At 62.3% G+C, this 10021-nt stretch overlaps 1 protein-coding gene across 1 annotated transcript; it reads right to left on the bottom strand.

The window, feature by feature from the left end:
• Positions 1–1318: 1318 nt before the first annotated feature.
• On the bottom strand, positions 1319–9273 carry REX1BD (required for excision 1-B domain containing). Its single transcript, XM_034755347.1, has 5 exons — positions 9141–9273; positions 5383–5465; positions 3832–4036; positions 2987–3075; positions 1319–2186 (listed from the first exon to the last, which is right to left on the bottom strand). Exons 1-5 carry the CDS (start codon positions 9204–9206, stop codon positions 2114–2116), a joined length of 516 nt encoding a protein of 171 aa, XP_034611238.1. The 5' UTR covers positions 9207–9273; the 3' UTR covers positions 1319–2113.
• Positions 9274–10021: the final 748 nt, after the last annotated feature.

Genomic DNA, 10021 nt, shown 5'->3' with positions numbered 1-10021 from the left:
GCACTGGTGCAGGCCCGAGCGAAGAGGTGCTGGGCTCAGGCCTCAGGTGCCCTGCCGGAGCTGCCTGAAGGGAGCCGTGCGTTGCACGTGAGCAGAGCTGTGTGTGCTTGAGGGGCAGCAGCAGACAGGGCCGGCTCCAGGGTTTTGGCCGCCCCAAGCAGCCAAACAAACAAACAAAGAAGCTGCGATCGCGATCTGCGGCGGCAATTCGGCGGGAGGTCCTTCGCTCTGAGCAGGAGTGAGGGACCCTCCGCCGAATTGCCGCCGAACAGCTGGACGTGCCGCCCCTCTACGAAGTGGCCGCCCCAAGCACCTGCTTGACAAGCTGGTGCCTGGAGCCGGCCCTGGCAGCAGAGCTCAGGGCAGGTTAGCAGGAGGGCTGGAGGTCGGGCCTGAGGGGTAGTGGGGACACCAGCTCCGCTGCACCCCTTCTCCTGGCGTGGAGCGGCCCTGCACACACCCCAGCCCCATGTCCCTCCTGGCTCTCCCAGTAACGAGTACTGAAACCAAGCTGCCCCGTCTGGGGTCCAGCTGACCAAGGCGTTACACATGGCTGCCAGGGTCTCTGCAGACACAACCCCTCCCTCCTGGCTGAGACGCCACCGCCCTCCTCCCGGGGCTGCTCCCCAAGCCCTACCCCTCCAGGCTGGCCACCAAGAAAGCGAAAAGCCTTCCCCGCCACAGCTCCCCCCGAGGCCTCCCCACTGGAGCCCAGGTCACGCCCGCACTGGGCTGCCCCCACCCTGGGGTCTCAGGGCTCCAGGAGGCGCCTTCCTCTGCTCCACCCAAAGGGCACATCTTCCCCAGGGCCTGGCTGGATCGCATCACCAGTCACACGCCTGGACTGTGCCTCACCTCCCCTATGACAAGGGGCCTCGGCAGAGTGGGGGGGGCCCAGGGCTGGAGTGGGGGGGGGGGGGGGGGAGCCTGCAGGTCAGGACTGAGTTTGTGGAGGAACTGGCACAGGCCTGGCCCACCTTGTCTTTGGCTCTGGCCCAGCATGTGACCAGCTGGCTGGGGCATGGGGCAGGTGCCCCTCGCCCGTTCCCGGGCACACTGCAGAGGCCAGGCAGCAGTGAGGTGGGCAGGGCTGTGGGGTGCCCGGCGCCGTGCTTGTGGGAAGGTCCGTAGGGAGACAATCTAAGTTCCCAGAGCAGCCAGTGGCCAGAGTGCCCCAGGGGCTTGGGTACGAAAGGGGACGCTCTCACCATTCAGCCTGGCCCTCCAGGGCACGGTGATGGGCAGCCCCTGACACCACCAGCCTGGGCTGGCAGCAGCACCTGTGGCATCTCACTGAGCGAAGGAGACAGCGACAGGATTCTGAGCTCCAGCCTGCCTTTTATTGAGCCACAAACCAGCGCCGCCACAGCAGTCGGCGAGCACAAGACCGCGCCGCAGAACGTTCCCTGCCTTCATAGCGCCAGAGCTCTTCGCTTCATTCTTAGAACAAACTGCCTTGAAAGAGGTCGCAGCCCGCGGTTAAAACACTTTGCTGCGCGGGGGGGGGGGGGGGTTCCCAAGCACCCAGAGGATTTAGGAGCATGGAAACCCCCCACAGCCACCTTGGCACTTGCAAGATCCCTCCCCAAATCTGCAGGTTTGGCTCTGTCGGCACTCAAAGGGCCCCTGGCTCTGCGGGGAGGGGGCTTGGGGGGAGGGGGCGTTCAGCCCTGCTGGACAGACAGCGACATGTCTCGGCTGCCCAATGGGCTCGAGGGCCCCCACCCGGCACCGAACTGGACGCTAGGGGAAAGCTTGTCAAAGGAGCTCAGCCCCGATGCTCTCAGTGGGGGGTTCTCCATTGCACTCAGCACGGGAGGGGGGTTCCCCATTGTTCCCACTGGGAGCTGCTGGCTGTGGAGCCCTTTAGCAAACCTGCCCCTGTGCTGGGACAGCCCAGCGTCGAGCTGCTCCTCCGTTGCAAAGGCCGCTGCCCGCCTGGCAGAGCGGGCCCTGGACGTGTCTCTCGCAGGGGTTTGCTGGGGAGAGGATCCCGCCATGGGGAGCGAGACCCCGACGTGAGCAAGAGCCCTGCAGTGCAGCCCAGCGCTCCACCCAGCTGGCCCCCTCCAGTGCTTCCCGCCTCCTCCGGCCATTCCCACGGGGAGACCCATCACTCGGCTTCTTCCGAATCGTACTTGAGGTCCTGGAGAATTTCGCTGATTGCCTCAATGGTTTTAATTAGCCTAGGAGAGCGGATGGAAACTATAAATAAAGGCCATATGGAGCATATTATCTGGGCCGCCTCGCGTTCCCGGCGCTGTTTATGAAACACTCGGCCGGGGAGAGGCTGATAGGCACCAAAGCCATGCGGCAGCGCTAAACAATCCGGAGGGCCGACAAACAAGAGAGCTTTTGAAGGCACCATCTGGGTCTCCTTCAGCCCTGGTTAAGGAGAGGGGGCCGAGGGGTTGGGGAAGGCGCTTTCATCCCCCCCGCGCCCTTCCTCCAGCCCCAGCCTTGAAGAAAGGCAATGATAAAGGAGCTGCTAGGGCCTGGCGCAGCACATGCCAAGTCCAGCCCGCTCCACCGCCCCCTTGGCAGATCCCATCCCCGAGCTCACACTCCCCCCACTCCTCCCGGCCGGTCACGTCCATCGCCCCCCAGCCTGGAGGGTCCGAGACGCAAAACGCTACACAAATAAACAGCCGGCGCGCCTCCCCCCTGCTCCTTCCCCAAAGGCTGCCGGGCGCTGAGCTAGCCCACGTCTAGCCTTAGCCAGAGCAGTTCCACACCCTGCCCCCTCGAACCCAGGAGCCTGGTGCCCAGGGAGTGTGTACAGGGGGAGCCCCCAGCCCTCACCCCCCATTGTGCCACACACTCAGCTGGAGCCGTGCCTGCCTGGCTTCATGGGGGGCTCCCGCTGGCCCCTATGCTGAGAGGCGATACCCCCCCACCACCATAGGGCTCAAAAGCATGCGGCATTCAGAGTGCCGTGGGCGGCAATGGGGTGGTGCTGCTGCGCCCAGCTCCCCAGGGCACCTACTTGTATTTCAGCTCTTGCACCTCCTGCTGGTGGGCCGGCACGCCGGGCTGGTCCTGCACGTTCTGCCTGGCGAGCTGCAGCTGGGCCGTCTGCAAGGGGGAGGGCAGGCGGAGTCAAGGGAGGAGACACCGACCCCACCCACAGACAGGCACCCGGCTGGGCGCCCCAGGCCGCTGCACACATTAATACACCAAAGCCACATGGCTCCAGGGCGGGTCAGGCTCAGAGTGATCCCGCCTTGCCCCGGCCCCCACCCCTCGATTCCTTGTACCGAAGGCCCCCCCAGCACAGGAGAGGGACAGGAGCAGAGGCTCACGCCGAATGCTCCGCTGCCCAATCGAGCAGAGGCTGCGGCAGTGTGACCCTGTGGCTGGGCCCCAGGGCTCTGAGCAGCAACGCCACCGACCTACCGCATGGCCGTGGGGAGACGACTGCTCCCCCCGCTTCGTCAGTTCAGCCTGGCAGCTCTTTGGGGCAGGGTCTGGGGCTGTGCAGTGCCTCACACGACCGGGCCCTGATCTCGGCTGGGGCCTCACCCTCACACACAATACTAGCCCAGCGTAGCCAGGAGTGCAAGCTCCTGCCCTTTCGCGGCTGGGGGGTGCTGCATGAGACAAGTTTGCTAGGGCTGAACCCAGTCCCTAGGAAGCAGCGTCCATGGTACAACTCCACCCCACTGCTGGCATCAGCAGCCCCCTTTGCCTGATGGGGCTCTGAAGACTGGATGGCGCATGGGGGAGGAGGGGCCCTGCAGGGTGGGGGCGGGGATCCTACGCTGGCACTGCACCTGCTCTGTGAGTAAATCAAGGCCCCAGCGCAAAGGGGAGGAGACAGGGGCCTCTCACCAGCTCTAGCTTCTCCTTCTCCTTTTGCTGGACCCTGGACAGGTGTTGGGCGAGCTCCGGCCGCCCGTGCTCCACCTGGAGCTGCTCCTTGATCTGCAGGATCTCCCGGGAGATGCCGCTGAAGGCCAGTGTGATCTCATGCACCAGCTGCCGGTAGCGGAGGAAGTCGTAGTGCGGCCCACTGCTCAGATATGCCCGGTGGCCCCTGCGAGCCAGACAAAGCAACAGGTCACCTGACATGAATGAGCCCCCCGAGACTGCCTCGGACTGGGCCTCAGGAGATCTGGGTTCAAATCCCAGCTCTGCCACTGGCTGTGTGGGCCACTGGGCCTCAGCCCTTCAATGGGGTAATGATGCTCCCTGGGGCAGGAACAGTCTCTCCCTGGCTCTCTGTGCAGCACCTGGCGTAATGGAGGCCTGTCTGTGGGTTTTACAGTAATAACTTCCAGGCGCAGCAAATTGCAGGCAGGGACTCGTAGCCCCAAAGCCTTTGCTCTCAGCTCGGTGCCGCAGAGAGGCGCACGGCCCCTCTCCCTACCCTCTGCATGACCCCTGCAGTCAGCGGCTCAGGTATTTTCCTCTTCAGCCTTTCCACTATATTATTGAATTAGCAGCTAGTCCCTCCGCTGGCTGCCAGTGCTCATTACTGAGGGTTATTACCAGGCCCAACAGCTTAACCTCCGCTGGCCTGGCTTGGGGCTGGTTTGTTTGTTACAATCCAGGGCCAGGATCCGGACGAGTAAATCATCTCCCAGCCGTCGCTGAAATGGGCTACAGGTGTCTGGTTTGCTGGGTCCCCCTGGCCAGCCGGATACCAGCCCGCAGGGGCCAGGCCCAGGCCCAGGGCAGCAAGCGGCAGCTGCTGCTTCCTGGGATCCTTTGCCAGCCGGGCGGGGAGGCCCAAACATTATAGACTGGGCACAAAGCACCGGAGCAAGGGAGGACTGGGCCCAGCGCCAGCACGCACTTCAGCCGGAGCTGGGGAGTTTAAGGTCAATGGGGCAGGGGAACGGCCCCGTTTTCTTCTCCTGCTTCATTCCCCACCAGGAATCCCTCCAATGCCCCTGGGCCACAGGGGGGAGGGGAAGAAGGCTGCAGAGGGCAGCGGGAAGCATCAGGCAGAGGGGCCAGGATAGGGCCTCCAGGTGGAGTGACCCCGCCCCCTCCCACCTGTTTGCCTGGGAATAAGGGGAGCGGCCAGCGCGGGCCAGCAGCGGGAAGAATCTGCTTGAAAGTCCCTGTTTGGCAGGAGTTGGCCTCACTCGTTTTTGGGGCTGGAAGGAGAAGTCCCTGCAGGGTGCTGCCTCCCACCCCGAGCCGGCTTGGGGCTGCGTTGTCTGCCAGGGCAGAGTCTGCACCCAAATACACACTGCACGCGAGCTGAGACCCCGGAGTCCCGCCCAGCCCCAGGGCTGAGCCTGCCCTTATACGCCAGGGCGTGGATCCCCCTAAGAGCGACCGGGGCAGAGGACAGGATGGGATCTGGCATGTGAGGGAGCCAGGGCCAGAGCCCACAGCCGCCAGTGATCCCCTGGCCTTGGGGTCACTTACTCCTCAAAGAGCCGATAGGCTTCCACCCGCTCCCCCTGCAGGGTGTAAAAGCGTCGCAGCAGCAGCTTCACGGCGTCGTCCGTCTGCCAGCAGGAGACAAAGGGACAGTGTGAGATTCAGGGTGTCGCCGGCCCTGGGGCAACAGGCTCCCGGATGGCTCTGAACCAGCGAGACAGGCCCTGGTGCATCCCCCCCCAACTAGCCCCTCCACTGCTCGACCAGCCCCAGGAGGGCACTGTATGGTGATGGGACACCTCCTCCTCCGCCCTGCGGGGCTCCCCACCCAGGGACTGCGGCACTAACCCCAGCCACAATGTGACAGCTGCCGTCCTGGGGCTTCCCTGGGGTTCCCATGTGGAGAAGGCCCCGTGCCCCATTCCCGGCCCCCCAACCCAGTCAGTCTCCCGCCCTGGGACGGATCAGAGCCATGCCCCAGAAAGGGAAAGGCCCCGTGTCCCATTTCCTTGCCTGAGCCAGCCAAGTCCCCTGCCCTGGAGCTGAATGGGAAAGGCCCCATGTCCTATTCCACAACCTCCAAGCCGGTCAGTCCCCCCCGAATGAGCCCAGATTGGAGCTGGCGACAGGCTCCCCACCCTGTTGAGTTAGGGGTTCCTAACCCTGTGACCATCCAGTCGCCCCAAAACAGGGATAAGCTGGAACCCAGGGCTGTAGTGAGGAATGTCTCAATATTTCATGCTCTGACCCAGCAGGTCCTCATCATGGGGCCCACCGCAGGATGGGCTGGAGCCAGGGCCATGGAGATGAAAGCACCCCAGGGCTCCCCCAGTACCAGGTAGCACCCCATCCCCTCTAACCTGGGGCTGGATTCGAACCAGGGACCAACATGTGGCCATGGCCACCCCCCTGCATGCACTCCCACTTCCCCACCACTCCGGCCCACCATTGTGGGTTCTCAGATGCCAAGCCCGAGGCAGAGGGGCAGAGGGGCTGCAACTGCTCCTCAGAGGGAGGCCGGGGTGGAGTGCACGGCCTCAGGGTCAGCTGTTCTGAGGCCAGAGTCCTCGCTGCCGCAGCTGCGGGATCCGGTTTCTCTCGCTCTCCAGAAGAAGGTTCCACGGGCTCCCCGAAGCCTCTTTCCATGGGCCTGTTCCGAGTTGCGGAGCAGCCGCAGGCCCTGAGTGCGTGCGTGGAGCCTCCCCAGAGCTCTCACCGTGCTGGGGTCTAGTGCACGGCAAGGCCTCCAGCCCCCCACACAACAGCTGCGTTTTCTAACTTGGCAGCTCCAGAGGCTCTTTCCTGTTGGCAAAGCCCCCGGCCGGCCTCTCCGGTTCCAAGCCCCATCGCCTTTGAGCGACTCCTTGGCCCCCAGCACCAAGCCAGGAGGCTCTCCTCCAGCCTCGCCCAGGACTCCCACGAGCATCGCCCAGCCACCTGTGAGCACCCAGGGCTGGGCAGCCCCTCACCGGGCGATGGAGGTTTCACACCATCTCACCCAGCACTGCGGGAGCCCCCGCCCTGCCGTCTGCAGCCCGCGCCGCGACCTCGCGACCTTCCGAGCGGGTTGTGTGTTTGACAAGTCTCCAAAGCACAATTCCAGCACTTTCCGAGCCAGGGCTTAGCAAAGCGCCTTCCGCTCCCTAACGCCTCTGCTTCCAAATGGGGCGAGGGCTGGGGGGGAGGCAGAGAGTGAGCGGGAGGGAGCGCTGTCTTAGCAACACGCTGTCCGGCTGGAGTTTTTAGCTTGCGGTATCCCACCCAATTAAAGGGGACGGTAAATTTCGACCTAACGATCCTCCATGCACTGCCCACAAGGAGCTCAAACCACACCCAGTGTGCCATTGCCCAAGCTCTACAGGGCATTAGAGGGCGCACACCTGAGAGGGTGGCAGCAGGCACGGACTGTGGCATCCTCCTGGGATCACCAGGCTGGAGCGGCCTCTCTAGGTCAGATTCCTCTCCTCAGGGCCAGCCCCAGCAGCATCAGAGGAAGGAACAGCAGGCAGAGACAGGATGACCTGATCCCTCCTGACCCCAGTGGTCATAGGTTGGCTTGCGCCCTGTAGCATGAGGGTTTGTTTTCTAATAGTTACTATTCTAGCGCTAGCTATTCATGTTCTCTACTCACATGGAGATTGCTCCTGGGGGAATTCTGCATTCCTGCGCATGTGCAGAATTCATGGCCCCCGCAGATTTCTTTGCTTCCCCACAGAAAAATGACTTCTGACAGGGAAGCAAAGGGAAGCTGCAAGAGCAGTCACGCATCCCTCCCCAGCAGCACAGGCAGGTTGCTTTGGGTGCTCAGAGCAGCCAGTAGAGATGTAAATCACCACTGGGGCGAGGGGCCTGGGCAGTCATACGTGTGAGAGAGAGAAACACTCTGTCCCTCTCAGTGCTCACTCACTATTGTGGCACGCTCGGAGAGGAGGGGCAGGGCTTTGGGATGTTTCTGACGAGGTAAGTGTGGGGCAGGCGCTGTGCCTCGGGCAGAGCAGAATGTAGCAGCCTGCCTGCGTAGTGAATTGTTCCCATTATTAGTGAATTCCCCCAGGAGTATAAAACAGGTGTAAAAATGTTAAGGCCTCTTTACATGGCCAGAGTGATTGTAAAGGACAGGATGACCTTAGAAATGATTATGGCGCTTTAGTGATTAGAACTAGTCTAAATTTTTGGACTGAAAAAATTTCCATCAAAATGTGCTCCATGAACTGTTTGCTACTGACCTGTCTGGAGATGGTCAGTAGCCAATATAAATTGTGACTTTGAGTCCCCAGCCCTTGCTTGGTCTTCAGTTGCCTATGATGTAACACTGAGCATATGGTTGCATATATTTTCTGACTAATAACTAGAAGTTAAGGGTCAATATTAGCTACGTTACTATTAGACAAAGGAGGGTTGGGGATTTCCTCCAATGCCCCCCACTCCCAGTCTCCATCCATTGTACTATAGTTTAAATAAATTATCTGTTAATAATTGCATTATTTTAACAAATAAAATATGCAGAATTTTTAAAATATTGTGTGCAGAATTTTAATGTTTCAGCACAGAACTCCCCCAGGAGTAGGAGATGAGCACAGATCTGGTTACCCACATTCAGGCCTAATCCCTTTTCTCACTCCTGCTAAACTCTTGGTCTCAGTGCGATCTTGTGGCAGGGAGTCCCACAGGGACCCTGTGTTTGTAAGGAAAGTATTTCCTGTTTTGTCCCTTATCTCAATTTTATTTCAAGGAGGGCTGCTGGGGGAAACTGAGCTTCCACCCGGGATTTTGCAGCTCTGAGTCGCAGTCACAAAGCACCAACTCGCATCACAAAGATGCCAGCCCTGCTGAGACCGTGAATTATGAGGGAAAAACAGGTTTGCTTGCTCATTTTTTAAGAATCTTATTTTTGTATTTACTCCCTTTGAAACTTTATCCCTGGCCTAAATGAACCAGTGGGAGGGGGAAGGGTTAAGACAGGTCGGCTCAATAAAGATCCTATGTCACAACAGACCCAACCGATGGCAAATGGTGGCAGAAAAATGAAGACCGGCCAGGTTGACCGGGTGCATCCTGCAGCTTTTGACTGTCAACACAGGGCCATTTCTATCCGTACAACCCCTTAACTGGGCTGGCATTCCTGAGCCTTCTGCTGGGGCACAACTGGGGGGCAGAGGAGGAAGCCCCCTCAGCTGAAGTTACAACCCTAGGAAAGGAGAGAAAGGCCTCAGTACAGACCAAGGGTTCTCGCCCCAGAGAGTGGGAAGGGGCCCAGCCCGGGGCAGGCTGGGAGGAGTTGGTGTAGACGGGTTTTTCTTTACCTGATAGCGCCTGGCTTGATTGACCTCAGTCACTTCCCTCTGCTCTTCCCAGCGGGGCTTCCCCATTTCCAGCCCCAGCTCCCCTCCTGTCTCCGGTGCCTGCCCCCCACCAGCTGGTGTCTGAGTGCCCCACCACCCTGAGTGTATGCAGCCCCCCAGGCCTCCTGCCCAGCCCTCCTGCCCCCTCCCTGCAGCCCCCCAGGACCCCGGCCCAGCCCTCCTGCCCCCTCCCTGCAGCCCCCCAGGACCCCGGCCCATCCCTCCTGCCCCCTCCCTGCAGCCCCCCAGGACCCNGACCCCCGCCCCGGCCCCCCTGCAGCCCCCCAGGACCCCGGCCCAGGCCTCCTGCCCCCTCCCTGTAGCCCCCCAGGACCCCTGCCCAGCCCTCCTACCCCTTCCCTGTAGCCCCCCAGGACCCCTGCCCAGCCCTCCTACCCCCTCCCTGCAGCCCCCCAGGACCCCTGCCCAGGCCTCCTGCCCCCTCCCTGCAGCCCAGACCCACAAAGCGGGGGCGGGGGATGGGAGCAGTCTCAGCCCCAGGAGCGCTAAGGCGAGCCCAGGATCCTGGGTGTGTGCGGGGGGGGGGGGGGGGGCGCTGCGACCCCAGCCCGGCCAGGGGCAGAAACCAGCCCCCCCCCGGCCCCGAGCTCCCAGGGGATGTGCAGCCTCTGCCGCGTGCACGAGCCCAAAGCGGGGCCGCAGCGGCTGGGCCCCCCCGGGGAAAGCGGCTCGGCCCGGGCCCGGCTCGGCAGGGCCCCCCCAGCCCCGGCACGTGCTCCCGGCCCGGCCCCCCAGGGGAAGCCGCGCTCACCATTGCAGGAGGCTCCCCCGGGCCGGGCGCTGCAGCGGCGGGGACGGGCGGGCGGACGGACGGGCCGGGG

Source organism: Trachemys scripta, chromosome 22 (genome assembly GCF_013100865.1).
Source record: "Trachemys scripta elegans isolate TJP31775 chromosome 22, CAS_Tse_1.0, whole genome shotgun sequence".
Taxonomy (NCBI): Eukaryota; Metazoa; Chordata; order Testudines; family Emydidae; genus Trachemys; species Trachemys scripta.
The sequence above is the reverse complement of the archived record's forward strand: the minus strand, read 5'-3'. Positions and strand labels throughout refer to the sequence as shown.